The 22,264-nt window shown below is 38.3% G+C and overlaps 1 protein-coding gene across 1 annotated transcript in view; it reads left to right on the top strand.

The window, feature by feature from the left end:
* Nucleotides 1-1,381: 1,381 nt before the first annotated feature.
* CHUK (component of inhibitor of nuclear factor kappa B kinase complex) overlaps nucleotides 1,382-22,264 on the top strand; it is a gene marked incomplete at its 5' end in the record, with an annotated part of 33,751 nt that continues 12,868 nt past the window's right edge. Inside the window, 13 exons of the mRNA XM_079715353.1 lie at nucleotides 1,382-1,486; nucleotides 5,682-5,776; nucleotides 7,919-8,033; nucleotides 8,690-8,759; nucleotides 9,609-9,697; nucleotides 10,878-10,967; nucleotides 11,107-11,231; nucleotides 11,421-11,528; nucleotides 12,829-12,964; nucleotides 17,147-17,341; nucleotides 17,946-18,048; nucleotides 20,852-20,975; nucleotides 21,367-21,518. Coding sequence (XP_079571479.1) covers nucleotides 1,382-1,486; nucleotides 5,682-5,776; nucleotides 7,919-8,033; nucleotides 8,690-8,759; nucleotides 9,609-9,697; nucleotides 10,878-10,967; nucleotides 11,107-11,231; nucleotides 11,421-11,528; nucleotides 12,829-12,964; nucleotides 17,147-17,341; nucleotides 17,946-18,048; nucleotides 20,852-20,975; nucleotides 21,367-21,518 — 1,507 coding nt within the window. The remainder of the gene's footprint in view (nucleotides 1,487-5,681; nucleotides 5,777-7,918; nucleotides 8,034-8,689; nucleotides 8,760-9,608; nucleotides 9,698-10,877; nucleotides 10,968-11,106; nucleotides 11,232-11,420; nucleotides 11,529-12,828; nucleotides 12,965-17,146; nucleotides 17,342-17,945; nucleotides 18,049-20,851; nucleotides 20,976-21,366; nucleotides 21,519-22,264) is intronic.

Raw genomic sequence — 22,264 nt, 5'->3', positions numbered from 1 at the left:
CATGGCTAGCAAGCACGTATGGGAAACCAGAATCTCTGATACCACACACAGGTTACTGATGAACAACTACAACACGACTCGTTTTGTGTCATACAGTGTTCAACATTCTCGTTGCAATATTCAGGGATTCTGGTGACGACAGACATTTGCTCTGCCAAAGCCCATTCAGTGCTTTCAAAGCAGCCAGTAGCACTGCTGTGGTGCACATGCTGTATCCACCTTGAGAAGTCTCAACATGCTACATCTGTTGTGGCACAGTCATGTGTCACAAAGTGTTAGCTGGAATTCTATGTAGCTCATAGGCTGGGCTGCACAAATGATGGTTCAAGTGCATATAATCTCAAACGAGGTTCAAATGACCACCCTTAACACAGCTGACACATTTCTTTAGAGAATTTAATTCCATGCTGATGTTATACCTTGGAGTGATTGATGAGATCCCCGAGTTCCGTGAAGCATACAACCAACTCAAAGTGAAAACGGGGAGCTGGTTCCCCTATTCTAAGGCAATCTGCCACACAGAAGCACTTCTTGTTGCACCAATAGCATTCGGAAGCTTGCCCCTGCAGCCCTGCATTGCTCATGGGAAACAATCCCCACAATGAGGAACTACCGAGCTGGCAAACCCACAACTGGGGGTATGCCTGACAGCAAGCTCAGTGAGGGCGTTTAGGGAAAAGCTCCTGAAGTCAGAAGGAGAATTCTTTACTCCGGAACAGCGTCACATCCTTGAGTTGTTTGGGGTTATAGGGGAGATCCTGGAACAGGTGTAGAGGAAGTAAAGCAAAAGAAGAGCTGACCCGACTGTCAATGGAAGATGATTAATCATTTAAGAGAAGAAAAACACAAAACTATGAAGCCTAATGCATCAGTAGGCCTGTTAGTGCAGAATTCTTTCTAGTTCTACGGATTTCGCAATATTCAAATCCTTGGTGGCCTTTGCCAGTGCCAGCTCAGCGGGTGGTGAAGCTGGAGGATAGATGGCAGAGGTCTGAAGAAAGGTGAAGTGTAGACAGGGGTGGAGACGACGTGACGTTTAGAAAAGACGAATACGGGAAAGACTGGTTTGGAAACTGATTTAAAGGGAATAAAGGGTTTGGAGGGATCTTATATTTTTGAAGACTGGAAAAACACATATGGGTTCTCTCAGCCACGAAAATTCCCGGGGCACTTAGAATGGATTGAAAACGTTCGCCTGCTCCACCCACCATTCCCCCGGCTGGGCTCCTGCGGCCCCAAGAGAAGTTGGGGCGGGGTTTTTCCTGGCGCAGTTACCGGAAGTGACGCATCCTCTCGCGAGAAGAGAGACCCGCGATCCTCAGCAGCCCGGAACCGGCCTCGGAACAGTGGCGGGACCTGAGGCCGCTAGCCCTCCCGCCCCATGGAGCGGCCCCCGGGGCTGCGGCCGGGCGCGGGCGGGCCCTGGGAGATGCGGGAGCGGCTGGGCACCGGCGGCTTCGGGAATGTTTGCCTGTACCAACATCGGGTGAGGCGGGGCGCGCGAGGGAGCGGCGGTGGGTGTTTGTCAGGGCGCCTGTGGAACACAGTGACTGTCAGTATGTGAGAGATTGATGGTGAGACCTTGGGCAGTATTGTGGGCCAGTGAGCGTGTGTGTGTGTGTGTATGTGTGTGTATAAGAGAGAGAGAGCGCACAAGTTGTGTTTGTGAACCTGGTGTCTGAGTCCGAGGTTGTACCTGAGGTCCTGGTCAGTGTGTGTGAGGTAGAGCTATTATGGGGAACTTTTGTTATGATTGTCAAGATGTGACAAAGTGTTTACTGAGCGTGACGGTTCGTATGTGTCCCTCTGAATGCAGAGTCAGGGTGTGTAAGGCAGACGCACATCAGAGTGTGTGTTATGAGCATAAGTGGGGGAGAAGATGGGCCTGCCTGTTGGAATGTGTGTTCATGTGTGTACTTGGAGGTCTGTGATGTCTGTAGTGCCTGGAGTAGGTAAGGACGGTGTCATGGTGGGTCCACAGTTAAGCTTTTGGACGCATTGGGTAGGCTTCGGAATTGGGGACGCGTTCTAGGTAAGGAACAATACGAGGATCAGCTGGTAAAAATGATCATGGCTTCACAAGGGAAGGAGATAGATTGAGGGTGAGGTGCTCTAGCAGGTGGAAGACAGCCAACATCAGACTTGGGAATTGTGCTTTGATTTAACTGAAAATGTTTAACCATTGTAGCAGCAGCTAACAATCATGTTTGAGCCAGTCTTTTGATACACCAATAAAAGTTATGAGCCCTTTCCCCAGACAGATGCACAGATGTACACCCACACAACGTTATGCATTGCCGTTTGAGGGGGTCCATTCTCTTTTGAAGGATATTCACAGACCTGTTAGGTTTATAGACCCTGGAATAATAATCCCTGCAGTATAGCTTTTGTTTTGTCATGTATGAAATGTTTATAATAATGTATATACATCATGGGTCTGTTTGAGAGTTAAATAAGGTAATGATGTGTCTGAAGCTAAATAGAGTACCTGGCCCATGGTAAGCCCTCAGATGTTAGCTCCTGCTGCTGCTGTGTTGTTGCTATTGTCATCATCTTCATCATCATTAATTGACATTAAAAAAAGGAAATGTCAAGATAAAAGTGGTGTTCTCAAAGATATTTTGTAAAACATAAATCTGTGTGGAAAAACAGATGGGACAAGATGAACAGTTAAGGTATTACTAAAATGCTTGCATGGGCCTATGAATTAAGAAGTGGATTGAAGAGGAGAAAGCATGATTTGCTGTCCTAAGAAATATGGGTGTGAGTAGAGAGCCCACCATATAGGGTGGGAGGTAAGGTAGATGGGAATCTACCTGGGAGGAATAAGCTTGTTTGTGTGGCAGTTGCAATGGCAAATGTCACTGATATAACTGAGGACATTTTGTGAAGCAGGTTTCTAGATAGAGCATAGGAGGGAATCTCGGAGACAGGGAGAAAGGAAGGTGAAGGACTAAGGCATTAAGTACTTTGAGAGCCAGACAAGTAGTAAATTTAATAATTTTCACCATCAGACATAAGGCACTCAAAGAGTAAAGAGAGGGAGCCAAATACTTCTAGAAGAATATTGACTGTGGTCTTGTTATCTAAACCTGCCCCTCAGTCTGGTCATAAGAAAAAAACATATGCGTGCTAGCATGCTAATGTGACTGCTTTGCTTGGTCCCTGGCTGGGGATGGATGAATACATCAGTTTTTTTAAAAAATTGTGGTAAAGTATATATAACATAAAATTTACCATTTTAACCATTTTTAAGTGTACAGTTCTGTAGCATTGTACGTTTACATTGTTGTGCAACAGTCATCACCATCCATTTCCAGAACTTTTTCATCTTCCCAAGTTGAAACTTTGTACCCTTTAAACAATAATAACACCCTCCTCCGCCCCCATTTCCTCCTCCCCCCAACCTCTGGCAACCACCATTCTACTTTCTATCTCTGTGGAATTCATCACTTTTTAAATGGAAGAGATTTGGGTTCCTCTAGAATCTTAGAAATCTCTCAGGAACTTTCCAGATGTCCACAGTGGCCCTTCCCCAGAACTGGGACGTTTGACAACTGAGCCTGTAGTGAGAAGAGAAGAAATACTCTGTCATAAGACTTCGAAACAGCATCATTACTTTTTCACTTACAGCTTTGAGTTTACAGCTTTCAAGATCCTTGTGTTTTGGTGGAAGCCACATCTCATTATTTCACCTATCTTCTTAAATCACAACGAGAAAGGGAAAAAGATGTGAGATGGTTTATTTAGCTGATTACTGTGCTGGATGCTGATGGTACCAGAATCAACAAAAACAATATTTTCTGCCCTCAAGGAAATTTCAAGCCTAGTGGGAGAAGTAGACACTTTAAGTACAATTTAGTACCCTATATAATGAAGGTATTTGTAAAGTGATGTGGAAGCATGGCAAAATAACCAAAGAACTCTTCCTAGGGAATAGGGTGGCACATCTCAAAACGTGTTTGGAAAAACTAACCTTGTGAAATGCTTTGAAAAAAGGACACAGTGATCAATACATTGTATAAATGCATATAATATTTCTTCATTTGGAGAGTCGTAACCCACATTAGCGAATTAAAAGCTCTGTGAAGTCCTATAGTAATGAAACTAATTTAACTTAGTATTTTCCAATTTTTTTATTGTGGTTAAATATACATAACATTTGCCATTTTAACCATTTTTAGGTGTACAGTTCTGTGGCATTAAATACATTCACATTTTGTGCAGCCATCACCACCATCCATCTCCCGAATATTACCTTCCTTTTTTTTTTTTTTTTTTTTAACACAGAACTCTTCTTTTTTTTGTTTTGCTGGACATCCATAAACTTTCCACAGAACATTCTTTGTGAAAGGGTAGAGTGAAGAAGGCCTTCACAGAGTAGGTGAAATATAAACTGAGAAGTTGAAGGATCCTATAGGATGGGATCTTTTCAAAATAGATAGCTTCCTGCCTTATTCATATATGATAATTCAGGACTTAATGTTGTTCATGGTTAGATTGACTCCCTGGTAGTAAAAGCTTACATGGGACCTAGCAACAACCGGGTACCTACGCAAAACAAAAGAAAGGTTGAAGGGAGGGAGGACACTGGTTAGGTTGGATTGTACTCTGTCCTAGTTCCTTACTCTCTCTCTATACATCAACTGTCTTATCTCTAGCTATCCCCCATTTCAGACCATCCCATACAAGCTGTCTTGCTTCCTGTTCCTGGGCTGCATTATTACTGTTGCCAGAATGTGATGAGGTCTGGCTACTTCCTGTAATGTGCATCAGGTTGGCTTTGATTTCAGTTAGAATTGGCTAAATTACTAGTCATAGAGGCAAGAGCTGTTAGGTTCATTTTATAGATATGGAAATATACAATCATTGTTAAGATTTTTTTAATGTCATTTGAAATGCAAAGATTAGGAACTAATTTTGGAGTTTTTTTATTAGGTTTGGTCATATTTTTTGCTTTTAATAAATTTATTTATTTTTATCTTTGGCTGTGTTGGGTCTTTGTTGCTGCGTGCCGGCTTTCTCTAGTTGCGGCAAGCGGGGGCTCCTCTTCCTTGCGGTGCGTGGGCTTCTCATTCTCTTGTTGCAGAGCACCGGCTCTAGGCGCGCAGGCTTCAGTAGTTGTGGAGCACGGGCTTAGTTGCTCCGCGGCATGTGGGATCTTCCTCGACCAGGGCTCGAACCCGTGTCCCCTGCCTTGGCAGGCGGACTCTTAACCACTGCGCCACCAGGGAAGCCCTAGGTTTGGTCATATTAAAACTATTTCTTGCTGTTGAGCCTGAGAGCCCTGAGTTATTCTCCTCATTCTAGTTATGCTGGAGCCTGGGGCCCTTGTTAGCTGTCTTGACTAAATTCAAAAAGGAGTTTACTGGGGAGACAGGGCCTTTGTATTATTCTAGCAGTATATATGAGACAGTGTTCTGAAGAGATCTGTTATAGGATCAGCCTCAGTGACTTTTTGCTTGTGTGCTTTGGTGTGTTTGAAGGTCAGTTTTAAAGCATTAGTTTAATAGTCTCATGGTTTACCTGGCAAAAGCATTGGCTCGAGAGAACTGTGGATAAATATGTTTAATTAGTAAAGCTAAAGAGTTTTGTTTCCCCAGGTTGGCATTTCTTTCTTAGCAAGTAAATCTGCACAAGAACCTAATTTATAATTTTCTGTTGATTTTCTATTTTGGCAGGAACTTGATCTCAAAATAGCAATTAAGTCTTGTCGCCTGGAGCTAAGCACCAAAAACAGAGAACGGTGGTGCCATGAAATCCAGATCATGAAGAAGTAAGTGTACTTGATGACTTAAGTTTCCCCAGTTTTGCAGCCCATCCAGATGTCATCATAGGGAAGGAGGCTAGGAACCCATTCTTCTTAGGATCTTTTGGCGAACATGTTTTTCTCTTTCTCATTAAATATCTGTGTTCTATTTCAAGTAATAACATCACATCATGCTTAAGTCGGTTTAGTTTAAAAAGTCAGCTAGGTATTATCAGACTCAGCTTTCTGAGAGCAGAATCTGTTTCTTCTAGATCTTGGGCGGTGCTCATCTATTACACGTTATAGTTAAATAACAATCACTACTCTCATTTCTTTACTCTCACCTACTTTGTTAAACAGCGTATCTATTGCTTTGTAAAAAATTATCTTCAAAGTTAGTGGCTTAAAACAACAAACTTGGTATCTCACAGTTTCTGTGGTTTAGGAATTTGGGAATCACTTAGGTGGGTGGTTTTGACTCAGGAGATCCCTTCTGAAACATCTCAAAATGTTGACTGGAGCTGCAGTCTTCCAGAGGCTTGAGTGGGGCTGGAATATCCACTTCCAGGCTTATTTAGTGGCTGTTCGTTAGAGGCATCAGTTCCTCACCATATGGGCCTGTCCATAGGGAAGTTTGAATGTCTTCATGACATGTCAGCTAGCTTTCCCCAAAGTTAGTGATCTGAGAGAGAGAGCAAGTTGAAAGCTGACATATCTTTATGATCTTTCCTCAGAAGTAACACTCCATCCTTTACAAATAATTTTTTTTATAAATGTACTTATTTTATTTTATTATTTATTTTTGGCCGCATTGGGTCTTTCTTGCTGCGCGCGGGCTCTCTCTAGTTGCGGCGAGCAGGGGCTACCCTTCGTTGCGGTGCACAGGCTTCTCATTGAAGTGGCTTCTCTTGTTGCGGAGCGCGGGCTCTAGGCGCGCAGGCTTCAGCAGTTGTGGCACGTGGGCTCAGCAGTTGTGGCTCGCAGGCTCTAGAGTGGAGGCTCAGTAGTTGTGGCGCACGTTCTTAGTTGCTCTGCGGAATGTAGAATCTTCCCAGACCAGGGATCAAACCTGTGTCCCTTGCATTGGCAGGCGGATTCTTAACCACTGCGCCACCAGGGAAGTCCTACAAATAATTTCTATTTGTTAGAAATTAGTCACTAAATACAGCCTCTACTCAAGGGAAAGAGAATTAAGCTTTTGAAGGGAGAAGTGGACATATTTTAAAACCTCCACTGGTAGTGTGCTAATATGTGCTTGCAAATAATTCTTCTAGTTGTCACAACAACCCTGAGTTTAGGCATTATCTCTATGTTATAAAGCAGGAAGTTGAAGCTTATAGAGTCATACAACTGGTAGGTAATAAGAGTCTGGATTTGAAATAAGTACTTTCTGACTAAAGTGTTCTTGATGCACTATAATGGTTCTCAAACTTGGCTGTGTGGCAGAATCACTAGGAAAGCTTGTTAACAATATAAATCCTCAGGCCCTACACATGGAAATACTGTTTCTTTAGGTCCGTAGGCCCTGGGAATCTATTCCAGTTTTGAGATCCACTGCATGATGATGATGATGATGATGATGATGGGATGATATATTGCTAAGGTTAAAAAAAGATGTTAGGAAATAATATATAATGTGATTTGATATTTATTGAAAAAAATGTATTTGTGCACAAATTAAAAACTGGGAGGAACTATGCCAAAATTTTAATAGTGATCACAGCTGGGTGACACTGTAAGTGATTATGGGAGAGGTAGTATGATATAGGCTTTGGAGCCAGACTGCCAGACTTGAATCCTTACTTGACCACTTACTCGCTGTGTGATCTTATGTTACTTAACCAATTTGTGCTTCAGTTTTCTCCTGTGTGATGAAACTCTTAATAAATCTACCTATAGTAGGATTATTGTGATAAGTAAATGAGTTAATGTATGTAAGGTGCTTACTACTTGGCATATAAAAATGTAATAGTAGTAATTGTGATAGTATTTTTATCTAGATTTTCTTTTTAACAAGTATTAATTTTTAATTATACAAATGAGAGATTAGAATATTATAAATAATGTCAGCCCTTCTTCCCCTCACTGCTCCCCAATTAACTACCATTTCAAACTCAGTTCCTTTTCATTGGAAACAAATTTTTTATTATAATGTTTTCCCCTTGTTAGGTTGAACCACGCCAATGTTGTAAAAGCCTGTGATGTTCCTGAGGAATTGAATTTTTTGATTAATGATGTGCCTCTTCTAGCAATGGAATATTGTTCTGGAGGAGATCTCCGGAAGGTAGTGTGGATGTTTTGAGATGATGAGATAGTAAATCATGAACTTTAGCAGTGTTCGAATCCCACTCAATACAGTAGAGTAAGAGTCAGGAGTGTATGGCCTGTTATCTGCTTTTGTGGCTGCTTTCTTACTATAGTAGCAGAGTTGAGTAATTGTGACAGATTATATGGCCTGCAAAGCCTAAAGTACTTACTTTCTGGCCCTTTGCAGGGAATGTTTGCTGACCCCTGATTGAGAACATGCATTTTTTGTTATTGGTGGTGGGGTTTTCAGGATGGGACTGTATTGATGGTTTTAGTCCACAGTATCAGTGTTTAAAGTGTTTATTAATAAGTTGTTTTCTCTGTTGCAAATCTTTCTTTCTGATCTCATTTTAAACCTACCATATGGCTACCTTTACATATTTATCTGTGAGATTTTTCAACTTTTTCGATGTCAAAAACTTTCTCCCTTTATTTTTACTTGTATAAACCTTGTCATGAAATTTACATGTCCTCAGTATGGATTTGGTAATTTTCCTCCTTATATTTTCTTAATCATGACTTATTTTCTTATTTGAATATTCTCTCAGAGTATAATGATTAATGATTAATGTATCGGTATTACTGCCCAGCAATATTGGCAATATACATTTTTAGACTTTTTTTTTTCTTTAGCTACTCAACAAACCAGAAAATTGCTGTGGACTTAAAGAAAGCCAGATACTTTCTTTACTGAGTGATATAGGTATGTAATCAATATGAAAATGCCATCATAATTTAATGCCCCTTTGGTCTATAAAAGATTCTATATAGTACTTGGGAATTAGGAGAATTGTTGATGTACTATACAAAGCATAGGTTTTTAACTATAAGAAACTTTATAAGAAATTTTTTATCTGTAAGAAATTATTAGAAAAATTTAACTATTACCGTTGATGCTAAGTTAAAATTAGGATATTTTGTTTTTTATTTTCTGTGTTTGGCTAGGTGTCCATTTGACTAATAGATGTTCCAATTGCCAGGGAAAAAAATGGTGTGAAATGACCTTATTGAGTTGTACTCCTGCTCCCTCCCTGATTAACATAGTAACTTTATTTACCAGTGGCATTGCATCTCATGGGCCCAGGTTCTTTTAGGGTGAAGTCTCTTTTTAATCATAATTACTCCTGCAAAATTCCTAAAATAACCAGGACATAGGCCCTTGGAGGAAGTTCAAAAGCCCAGACTACGTTTCTCTGTATATTTTGATTTTGCTTCTTTTCTTAGGTCATGGAGGCAAAAGTCTAGTTGAAGAGGGTGATCTAGGTCAGAAGGAAAGGCTCCAATGATAAATACAGGGATTTTCTCAATTGCTTGTTCCATTTCTTTTTAATATTAATTTTCATAAGTTAAATGAGTACATGTTACAGTTCTGCAGTATTTGTTACTGGGTTTTCTGTGGAGAAAATCTGAGCTTCTATTAAATCATTAATCATGTAGTTATGATGGTCCATATAAATTCGAGCCTCAGAGCAGATCTGTACAAAATGTGAGATGAATTTTTTTAAACTCAGTGTTGTTCATTACCTCAAAATACATTTTAAACTTTATTTAGGATCTGGGATACGATATTTGCATGAAAACAAAATTATACATCGTGATCTAAAACCTGAAAACATAGTTCTTCAGGATGTTGGTGGAAAGGTAGGTAAAACCTGAAGAAATGTTCATGCCAATCGAATAGAGTCTCCATGATGTAGTTTAGTCTTTGAGGTTTGGTGCCCTCCATAGCATTCTATACTTCATCCCAGCCCTCACTACACTGAAGTGTGGTTTTGTGTTTAGTTGTTTGTCTCCTCTGCTAATACAGTTAGCTCCATTAGAGAAGGAACTACACCTGTCTTGTTCATTTCTTTTTTCCAGCACAGTATCTAGCAGAGGTAGTAGGCAGTGAGTAAGTAATTTTGTTAATCCTTACAAAGCACATCCAAAAAACACACACATCCTCGGTCTGCTTTAAGAAAAAAATATGTTTAAAGTATGTTTCTTATTTAAGAAAAACAAAACAAAACAAAACTCTTTCTCCTCCCCAAAAGTCCTAAGTTCTATATTTAATTAAAATTCAAAACCTTGATTTCTCAGATTCCTGAAAGAGTCATCTTGAGAAGAACCAGAAATTGTGAATTGATTCCTGGAACATATATTTTTGTCAAAGTAATTTGAGCAGTTTTCTTGCTTCTGGTGCCCAAATCCCATTCCAATAAAGACATAAAGCCAAGAATCTAAACCTTGAATTGGATTGTGTGGCCTTAGGTAGTGAAGATAATGATCAGTTGGAGATGATGAAACCTTGATGATGCATCTTCTCTTAGAAGCCCTTTGTGTATGCTTTGCACCAACTATTTGGGGTTTTTTTGTATCCTGAGACTTCAGGATATTCTTGAAGTTAGATAGGTGTTTACTCACATTGATCCACTCTAAAATGGTATGATGCTTCTTACAAGTTTGGAAGTTGCCTTTGCCTTCCAGTTTTAATGGATCAAGCTTATTCTGAATATACCAAAATAAAAATTAATAGCCAGTCTATATTTAGTTTTTACCATATGTCAGACACTGTTAAATTATTTTCACTATTTCATTGACTCCTAATAGCAATTCTGTGAAGTAGGGATTGTTAGTAATACCATTACATAGGAAACTGAGAGAAGTTAAGTAACTTGATCAAGATCACATTGCTATTTAAGTGATGGAGCTCAGGCCTGAAACATGTTTGTGTTATTTCAGAGCCCATGCTCTTCACCACCACCCTCTCCAGAGCCTTATAAGGACATCATTGCCTTTCCTTTTCAAATTTCTGAACCATTTAATACTTACTATTTTGCAGATTCTGCATAAAATAATTGATTTAGGATATGCCAAAGATGTTGATCAAGGAAGTCTGTGTACATCTTTTGTGGGAACATTGCAGTATCTGGTAAGACATGTATTGTTTCTTTGAATTTAAGTGTACAGTATTCTCATTCTTATTTCTGACGGTCATGAATATAATAGTTCAAAACTCATGTAGCTTTTCTCTTACAGTGTTGATGTTTAAAGCATTTTTTCTTTTTAAGGCCCCAGAGCTCTTTGAGAATAAGCCTTACACAGCCACTGTTGATTATTGGAGCTTTGGGACCATGGTGTTTGAGTGTATTGCTGGGTATAGGCCTTTTTTGCATCATCTGCAGCCATTTACCTGGTAAGAAATGGAAGAGAACTTTGGTATGATTAATGGGAATGGGAATTTTCAGTTGCCTGCTTCCCCCCCCAACCTTTCTTTAAATGGTATAATTGCTTTTTAACACATAATTGAATAAAATTAAAAGGCAGAAATTCTTAGTGTTTGTGAGAATCAGGTTGTCAACTGAGGTAGCTTTTGTTTTTATAGGCATGAGAAGATTAAGAAGAAGGATCCAAAGTGTATATTTGCATGCGAAGAGATGACAGGAGAAGTTCGGTTTAGTAGCCATTTACCTCAACCTAATAGCCTTTGTAGGTATGTATATTTTAGTTGAGGAAGTTTGCCTCAGTTTCTTCAGGGTTTTAAAAGAACAGTAGTAGAGTTGTTGTCTGTTTCAAGCAGCATTATCCAGTGGAACTTTCTGTGATGATGGAAATGTTTTATATCTGTGCTGGCCACATGAGTATCTGAATACTTGAAAGGTGGGTGGTATGACTGAAGAAATGAATTTGAAATTTATTTAATTTTAATTAACTTAAGTGTAAATGCAAATAGTCACTTGTGACTAGTGGCAACCATATGGACAGCACAGGTCTAGTGGAAACAAGAACTGCCATTCAACTGATTGGCTTAGGTGCTAAGAACACTCTTGGGATACTATGGTGAATGGATTCCTTAGGGAATGGAACTGGATTCACCTGTTGGAGTTGCTGGTAACTTGCATATGTGGGTTTGGGGTTGTTTTTTATGGAAAAAAGGCTTGTCATGTGTCATTTCATGAATTATTTGAAAGTAAGATATAAAATGATACAAATAATGACAAAGGAAATGGACAACCTGTAAAACTACCTTTTCTTTTTTTTTTCTTTTTTTTTCTTTTTTTTCTTTTTTTGCTTTATAACAAATTTAATCAGTTATACATATACATATGTTCCCATATCCCCTCCCTTTTGCGTCTCCCTCCCACCCTCCCTATCCCACCCCTCCATGCGGTCACGAAGCACCGAGCTGATCTCCCTGTGCTATGCGGCTGCTTCCCGCTAGCTATCTACCTTACGTTTGGTAGTGTATATATGTCCATGCCGCTCTTTCACTTTGTCACAGCTTACCCTTCCCCCTCCCCATATCCTCAAGTCCATTCTCTAGTAGGTCTGTGTCTTTATTCCTGTCTTACCCCTATGTTCTTCATGACATTTTTTTTCTTAAATTCCATATATATGTGTCAGCATACAGTATTTGTCTTTCTCTTTCTGACTTACTTCACTCTGTATGACAGGCTCTAGGTCCATCCACCTCATTACAAATAGCTCAATTTCGTTTCTTTTTATGGCTGAGTAATATTCCATTGTATATATGTGCCACATCTTCTTTACCCATTCATCTGATGATGGACACTTAGGTTGTTTCCATCTCCGGGCTATTGTAAATAGGGCTGCTCTGAACATTTTGGTACATGTCTCTTTTTGAATTATGGTTTTCTCAGGGTATATGCCCAGTAGTGAGATTGCTGGGTCATATGGTAGTTCTATTTGTAAAAACTACCTTTTCTTTTTTTACAAAACTAAAGGAAAATTGGAACGTAATGAGTTTTATCCTGTTTTTGTGTGTTTTCTAGTTTAATAGTAGAACCTATGGAAAACTGGCTACAGTTGATGCTGAACTGGGATCCTCAGCAGAGAGGAGGACCTATTGATCTTACTTTGAAGCAGCCAAGATGTTTTGTATTAATGGATCACATTCTGAATTTGAAGGTTAGTTTGAATGGGGTCTACTTCATAAGACTTGCATTGAAGTTAACAAACTTATTTGGAAAATGGGCATAAATATATTTTAATAATCCTTTCCTGATGCTTATATGAAAAAGAAGATGATATTCTTAGAGTGGATGCATTTTTATTTCTTTAGTAAGCATTCTCAGTTTTACTTCAAAATGGTCTTGTTGATTATTCCTTTGTAGCATCTTTTGGGTTTTCCCCTTTCTCATATTGGTACCATTTCACCTCATTCATTTACGTCTAATCATACTAGATTTGGTTTGGTGAGGAAGGTTCCTACCTGGCTTTCATGCCTCTATATTTCCTTTCCATCCTACAGTCCATGCAACATGAACTGCCTGTCTCATCTTCTGAAAATGCTTTTTTATTCTCCTGTCCAAGAAACTTAACAGTTTTTTCTTGCCTACCAAGTCAAGTCTAAACTGATCTGCTTGGCTTTTGGGGGCTTTCTTAATTCAGGTCCACCCCATCCAAGTGCTTGTTTCATTTCTCTTACCCTTCACTTCACTTAGGACCAGCTTGTCACTGCTCCTTATGCCATCAAGTCCATTATGCATTTTTGTGCTTTGACAGATGCTTCTGCCCAGACTGATATCTATCTCTGTGTAACTCCTCACCTACATTGGCACATATTCAACTTTCCTTTTCTCTGAATGGTCTCTACTTCACAGTTTGTCATTTAATCATTTTTACTAGTATATATTCTCTAATTGTTTCTCATCTTCCACTCATGCCTCTCTATACAGATTGTCTTTTCAATGCTGGGATTGCTTTTACTACTTTTATTAACAGTTGTCTACCCTACCACCACACCGTCCCTATGCCGGCATTGTGTACAAAGCAGGGCATGTACCAGGTTCTCAGTAAATATCCAGTGATATGAATGAGAGGTTCTATTATGCTGTATACCCCAAAACAACTCTCATCTATGGTCTTTTCATATTTGTTGATTGCTTGTAGCAGGTAGCATTTCTAAAATTGAAATGAGAAAGAAGTAGTCATATAACGTTTTACTCTCATGTTGATATACTTTTTTAAATAGGAACTTGAGGCCATGTTGGTGTCATTCTTGGCTAGCATTGAAAAGATATCTGGTGTCATGATTTGGTTTTCTTCTCCTCTGCCAAGGAATAAATCATCCCCTAATGTATTAGATAAGCAGGACTTGGTGACACTCTTTAGTTCTTTGTTGCCTTCAAAAAATTTCGGTTTTTATCTCAGATTTTTTTTAGCCTTTTCATGGTAATCATAGCATCACTTTTACTTGGAAGGGGTCTGTGAGCGTGTGCTTGTCGTAGAGCATGGGGAAAGAGTCCTCCTATGTGTTTTGTGGTCTATAGACTTTAGTTCAGTTTGCAACACCACGGTTTGCATATCTGTGAATCTGGGCAAAAAAAAAAAAAAATATATACACACACACACACACACACACACACACACACACTCTTATTTATAGCTCAGGTACAGTAATGTCTTCTTTAAAAGATCAATATTATTTTGAGGTTGTACAGAATAAGGTATGTGTAGGGTACTATTCATAGTAGTTCAGGGATGCTTCCTAGACGTAATAATAGGACTGAACTTTGAAGGATAAGTAAGTGTTAATCCTGGGAATGGTTAGGAGGAAAGATTTACAGACAGGGGAATGTCATGTGTAACACAGAAGCATGAACTGCAAAACAGGTTGGTATTATTGCAGGGCATTTTTCTAAGGTGTTTATTACATTGTTCAAGGAGGGAATGGTATCTGTTTTATTTTCATTTAAAGAAGAAGTCAACAAAACAGTTACTGAAATATTTCTTTCCCTTAAAAAAAAAGTTTAGTGAGTCTGCATATTTTTCCAACTGTTTATTATGAAAAACTTTAAGTATGTAGCAAAGTTGAAAAAAGTGTACTGAACATTCTTTGCCACTAAGAGTCTCTCCTTAGCTTTCTCTTCTTCCATATTACTTTTCTTCCTTTTCTTTGGCAGTCTCTCCAGTTGTATAACTTTAACTATAAACTGAGTATGGATAACTTCGAAATTTATCTCCTTAGTTGTGACTATACAACTCTCTGCAGAGCATTTATAACTACACTTGGTGGTCCCACTTATCCAAGACATAATTCATTAAAAACTGAGCACATTTGCTCCGTTAATTACTTCTGCAGCTTTTCCTATAACCCTTACCTGCACTGTCTTGCACTGTAACCCTTCCAGTTACCTAGGTTGGAAACTTTGGCTGTCTGACTATTCCATGTCCTTCAATTTACATATCCAATTATTTTGTGAGATTTATCTTTTGAATGTTTTAACAATTCTGAACTTGCCAGGTTCTCAATTTAGAAAGCCTTCCATAGTTCCCTTTCAAAGTCCAAACTCTTAACATTGGTATTCAGAATCTATCTTTGTCTCATTTCATCCTGCACTTCCAGGCTTAGCTCTTGTTATGCCCTAAGGGGGCATCATTTTAGGTACATTTGAACTGAATAATTTATATTCTCTGATTATGCTCATCCCTTTCTACCTCTCTGCCTACCTTGTTGTTTTCTGCCTAGAAGAACCTTTCTTCTTTCAGTCTTTTCTTGTTCTAATCATTCTTCCTTTTCAAAGTTTAGCTCAGATAGTGCCTCCTTTATAAAGCATCCCTCTCCTCCCACCAAGTAATCTCCTTCGGAATTGGCACAATATTTTACATCATTACAGTACCTATTGCATCTTGCATTGTATTTTAGTTCTTTTAATGTTTCTTAATATCTTTTATTTGACTATTATCCTATGGAGAGCAAGGATCAGTAAGTTACTCAATTTGCATACCCATTACTAGCACAACACACTAAATAGTATGTACCATAGTAGGTACTTATCAAATATTTGAGTGAACAAAAAGATTAATTTAGGTTGTATTTCCTCACCCTTTCTTTTGCTCCCTTCTAGCTTGGCTTTAGTAGTGGGATGCTATGATCACCCCACCCTAGTTTGAAATATACCCTGTGTAAAAGTAAATGTCCACCTTAGGATTTTCATACTAAATTTCTGCTATTGTTCTTAGTGGCCACTGTCACAGTGTGAAATCTGCCTAGGCCAGGATGGAATGGAAGGTCTCAGCTGGTATGCTTGTACTGTAATCCATGTCAACTTGGAAGATTCCCTTCTCTTCCCCCCACCTTTTTTAAACTTAGAAGGTTATTATATATTAAAAGAAAGTTAGTGCTTTACTTCTGTAATAAACATTTCTAGCAGAGATAATTTTAATCATTTGTATACACTAGTCAATATAAGGCGTTGGGGAAACATAGGTATTAACTTTGTACGGCTTATCTAAGGACAGTAGAAGGAAAAGGATTTAAAATTACGTTGTGTTCAAAAGACTGACCTCTAACTCTGTGGCTGTCCTTGGTTACCGAGGTAGAGCCCCACCTAACTCAGTCTCACACTTACTTGGCCTGTATCAGGCTACTTTCATTGGGGCTTTAGGCAAGAAGTTCTCAGAGCTCTGGTTTCTGTCTTTGCCAAAATGGAGATTAGAAGATCTAATTAACAGGATGTTATGTGAAAGCACTTAACTTGTTGGCATCTATTAGGCAATTCATAAACATTTCCTTCCAGGTCAGTGATATATTTCTCAAAATAAGTGTTACCTTTTAATTAATTTATTTATTTTTTTGAATTTTTGTATTTTATTTATTTTTTTATACAACAGGTTCTTACTAGTTATCTATTTTATACATATTAATGTATGTATGTCAATCCCAATCTCCCAATTCATCCCACCACCACTACCCCTCCCCGCCACTTTCCCCCCTTGGTGTCCATACCTTAGTCCTCTACATCTGTGTCTCTATTTCTGCCCTGCAAACCAGTTCATCTGTACCATTTCTCTATAAGTGTTACCTTTTTAAATTGGGGGTTTTATTTCTTGATTTTGTACATCCCTAGAACTCTGAAACTTTATTCCTTGGAACTAACATCAGTTGCAGTAGAAAAGTAAACTCTACTCTTCAGTTTTCAGAATGTCATTCTATAATTATAGAAGGAGATCTCACTTTGGAAAATGAATGAACCTTGTTTAATGCAGAAATAATGCCTTTTGCTTAAATTCTCTTTAGTATCTAGCACTGAATCTTTTATGTAGCAAACGATCAATAGTTATTTCTCTTTTTTCTTATTTAAACAGATAGTACACATCCTAAATATGACTTCTGCAAAGATCATTTCTTTTCTGTTACCACCTGATGAAAGTCTTCATTCACTACAGTCTCGTATTGAGCGTGAAACTGGAATAAATACTGGTTCTCAAGAGCTTCTTTCAGAGACGGGAATTTCTTTGGATCCTCGGAAACCAGCCTCTCAGTGTGTTTTGGATGGAGTTGTAAGACAATTCTAATATAAGAAATCTGTTTGCACAGAGAGATTACATGCCCTGCATTTTTGATGTATACTTGGAATCCTTTGGGGGATGGTCTGCATCTTAGAGTTCTTCTTTTAGGTCTTCTTTTATCCTTAGTTTTTTTTTTTTTTTTTTTTTTTTTTTTTTTTTTTTTTTTTTTTTTTTTTTTTTTTGCGGTACGCGGGCCTCTCACTGTTGTGGCCGCTCCCGTGGCAGAGCACAGGCTCCGGACGCGCAGGCTCAGCGGCCATGGCTCACGGGCCCAGCCGCTCCGCAGCACGTGGGATCCTCCCGGACCGGGGCACGAACCCGTGTCCCCTGCATCGGCAGGCGGACTCCCAATCACTGCGCCACCAGGGAAGCCCTATCCTTAGTTTTATTTAGTGATTGTTTTTCACTTTAGTCCATACTACAGTTATTTATTTATTTTTCCTAAACAAAAGTTTAGACCTTAAATCTGTGAGATGTATGCTAATGAAATTGACTTCACCATTGGCATTTCAAAGTAGGAAATCTGGTGCTTAGGTACTCAGAGAACCTAGGATTTTCAAGGATCCTTTTTCTTAATTGTTTGTTTCTCTTTCAGAGGGGCTGTGATAGCTATATGGTTTATTTGTTTGATAAAAGTAAGACTGTATATGAAGGACCATTTGCTTCCAGAAGTTTATCTGACTGTGTAAATTATATTGGTAAGTATAGTTCATTTACTGACTGAGCTTTAAATCTGAAATAATACAATTTTGACTCAAAATGACTAGTAGAAATGGTCCTTTGGTGTTTCTGTTCTGTGTCTCATACTTCAGGTTTCTATAGGTGGTGAAAGATGGGTTTGTATGGTTTGAAAGGTGAAGAGGTAAATTTTAAATCACCACCAGATCCCTCATTTGGGAGAAGACTTACTTTCCTGTGGATAGTGTTCTCACATACAAAACAATAAATCTTCACTATTAATTAAGCCCACTTTTTAGTTTCTCCTTCATTATTTAAGCATGTTCAAATACTTCATTTTATCCTATGAATACTGCTTAACATTCAAATGATTTCATTTATCCTGAGAGAATTATTATTTTCTTTTGAAGAAGTTAAGTGGTCAATTTCTGTCTACCCAAAACTAAAAACAAGCACAAAATTATAAAATCAAGAACAAAATTGGGCATAAGGGCTGAAATTATATAATCTTTCCTTTTCATTCATTTTTTTTTGAAAGCAGTTCTAGATTTATAGAAAAATTGAGCAGATAGTATAGAGTTCTTATGTTACTCCTCTCCCCCACACATATAGCTTCCCCTATTGTTAACAACTTAAACATTAGTATGATACTTTTGTTACAATTAATGAACCAATATATTATTATTAACTGAAGTTCATACTTTATTCAGATTTCTTTTAGTTTTTAATCTGATGTCCCTTTTCTGTTCCAGAATCCCATCCAGGATACCACATTACATTTAGTTGTCATGTCTCCTTAGGCTCTTCTTGGTTGTGATAATTTCTCAGATTTTCCTTGTTTTTGATGACCTTGAAAGTACTGGTCAAATATTTTGTAGGATGCCCCACTGTTGCAATTTATCTGATATTTTTTCTCATGATTAGACTAGGAAAATGGATTTTTGAGAGAAAGATCACAGAATTCAAGTGTTGTTTTCATCACATTATGTAAAGGGTACATATTGTCAACATGATTAATGACTGTTAGTATTGCCCTTGCTTACATGGCTGAAGTAGTGTTTGTCAGCTTTCTCCACTGTAAAGTTTAGTCTTTCCCCCCCATTCCATACTGTACTCTGTGGAAGGAAATCACTATGCAAGAACCCACACTTAAGGAGTGGAAGTTATGCTCCCCCTCCTTTAGGGTAGAGTATCTACATAATTTGTTTGGAATTCTTTTGCACACAAGATTTATCTCTTCTTTCCCATTTATTAATTTATTCAATTATTTATTATATCAATTTGAATTCATGGATATTTACTTTATATTATGGATTATAATCCAATACTAGTTTATTTATTTTGTTGTTCAAATTGTTGGAGCTTACATTAGGAGCTCTTTAAGTTGGCTTCCTGTGCCCCTTTTACTTGTCCCATCAATAAGGGTGTTTCTGTTTTTGTTTTTTCAAGCACTTCCTTACTTTCTGGCACCACATGGTATTCTAGGACCATCTTTTAAAATTCCTGCCCTAGTCCTAGAATCGGCCATTTCTCCAAGGAGCCCTGGTTCCTTTCATTTTAATTGAGAATAATATTAGAAACCAAAATCTGGATACTTGGGGTATCATTTCTAGGCCCTTTCAGACTTTTTTTTTTTTTTTCGGTACGCAGGCCTCTCACTGTTGTGGCCTCTCCCATTGCGGGGCACAGGCTCCAGACGCGCAGGCTCAGCGGCCATGGCTCATGGGCCCAGCCGCTCCGTGGCATGTCTTCCTGGACCGGGGCACGAACCCGCGTCCCCTGCATCAGCAGGCGGACTCTCAACCACTGAGCCACCAGGGAAGCCCCAGACTTTATTTTTGACAGTATATGATTTTTTTTCAGGCTCTCTTCACCCAGACTCTTTTTGAAAAGGTGTGGGTTTTGTTTTGTTTTGTTTGGTCTCTTATAGGAAGCCTCGAGTAAGTGTGGGTATATAAAAACAGAAGAAAAGTTATTTGAGGCTATTAATCATTATTAGGGGAGGCAAAGATTTTTCCAGTTACACAGCTTTAGTTTTTTGAAGTCTGTTTCAGATAATGTGTTTTCTCAATATGAAATCCAGTGTAGTGACCTTTCTCTGAAGATTTTCATTGGAAAAGAATAACAGAGAATATAATTGCCACCTTAAATATGAGATGAATCTCTCTTCAATCTTGGAGAATTTTATAATGTTAAAATGGAATTTCATTGAACTTAATATATACCTGCCATGGTTTTAGAAAGAAGCATTCCCTTTACCAAAGAAAAGACAAGAGATAATCATAAATAGATAATTTCATAAGTCTTACATTGAGGAATGCATTTCTTATTAAGCTGCTATTTACCCTGTAATCATATACTGTAAAAAATAAAGTTTTCCTGAAGCTGAGTTGGTAGTCCAGGAGATGAAATTTGTTATTCAGAAGCAGAAAAGACTGTGGCAGATCGTGGAGGACGTGGGACTTGATTTAGATCTTCAGAGAAATAAAGAATTTGAATTAGTGGAGAGAAAAAAAGAGTATTCCAGGTTGGAGAGAAGCAAGGGAAAAAAGACAGGAATAATTGTAAGCTTTGCGATTATGTAGTAATTACATCTTCATTTTTATTTCCCCTTGTATCTGGAGGGCTCACGTTAGGTGTACAGGTGCTTGGTAAATGTACATTGACTGAATGAAACAGTAACAAATGGTTCTTTCTAGCATCCGTTTCTAGTATCTATGGGAATGCTATTTGTATGGACAGGAAATCACAAAGAATAGTAAATGAACTCTAGAATCTTAAAAAGTAACTCCCCTCTCCTTTTCCCCAACTTCTTACACATAGTACAGGACAGCAAAATACAGCTTCCAATTATACAGCTGCGTAAAGTATGGGCCGAAGCAGTGCACTATGTGTCTGGGCTAAAAGAAGACTACAGCAGGCTCTTTCAGGGACAGAGAGCAGCAATGTAAGTGGATTCTGTTGTTTACACGCACAATGTCATGTGCATTAATGCTCAAGAATTAATTTTGCCAGTTTTCGCTAGTCAATATCCCATGCAATACTATATACTGGGCCAATTTGAAATGTAATATTCTGATCAGACTTGTAGAATTCTTACTAATGGTCTGAAACCATCCAGTTACAAAAGCTTGACAGTAGTTCCTGAACAGTCCTAGTATAAGAAGATTGTTTTATCATAGAGTATCATGGGCAGGAAGTCTTTAGAGACCAGATTCTAGAGATCAGCTGTTTCTCATAGAAACATAGGCTTTAGGCTTATGGCAATTTGAGTCTTTAAACTTTTGTCCAGTGTTTCTGAAATGCTTATATCTTTTTTTTTTCTTGCTCTGGTTTAGGTTAAGTCTTCTTAGATATAATGCTAACTTAACAAAAATGAAGAACACTTTAATCTCAGCATCTCAGCAACTGAAAGCTAAATTGGAGTTTTTTCACAAAAGCATTCAGCTTGACTTGGAAAGATATAGTGAGCAGATGACTTATGGGATATGTAAGTGTTGGGTAATGTATTTGAAAGAAGTGTCTAGTCTCTTAAAGCCATTTGCTATGTTGCTTTCTTCTTAGCCAGTTGTTTCACTTACATTCAAACTAGAACAAAAGAGAGGACATCTCAGATCATCATAAACCGTGTTTGGTTTGAATGTTAGTTTTTTATTCTTAACCTTTAGTTGAGCAACTTTATTTCCCCCCTGCCCTTCCCCCGCCACCTCCCATCCCCACCACCACCACCACCACAGTTGGACTAAAATTGTTCAGCTTCAGGAAAATACAAAAATGATTTAAGAATTTGCAATTTTCAAACCTCATTTAGAAAATAGATACAAAGTCTGTATTGGGGTGACTTCTTAGCCTGGGAAGTCTTAAACTACTTATCTTTCTATAAATAATAACACAAATAATTCCAGGGTTTTTGTTTCCCCCAAACCACCTACCGTGGAGTCCCACTGTTTTTTATTGTATGCAGCCTCCAATTTTTCAGTATTTCACTCCAAGTTTATCTCCCTTCAGATGTACTAAGGACATGTGAAAAGCAGAGTTAAAATTCAAATAATAAACCAAAAGGGTCGCCTTCAGCATTTCTATTTTCTTTCATGAAACAAATCTTTTTTTGGGAAATAAATCTGGTTTGTATACTTATCCTGAGCAAGGCATGTGTATTTCAGAATAAATGATCAGCAGTGTCTAGTTGGGTAAATAAGTTTACCCACTAAAGCAGGTTCTATGATTCCTGTTTTA

The sequence above is a fragment of the Hyperoodon ampullatus genome (assembly GCF_949752795.1).
Source record: "Hyperoodon ampullatus genome assembly, chromosome: 1".
NCBI classification, from domain to species: Eukaryota; Metazoa; Chordata; class Mammalia; order Artiodactyla; family Ziphiidae; genus Hyperoodon; species Hyperoodon ampullatus.
Note: the sequence above shows the minus strand (reverse complement) of the source record. Positions and strands in the feature narration are given on the sequence as shown.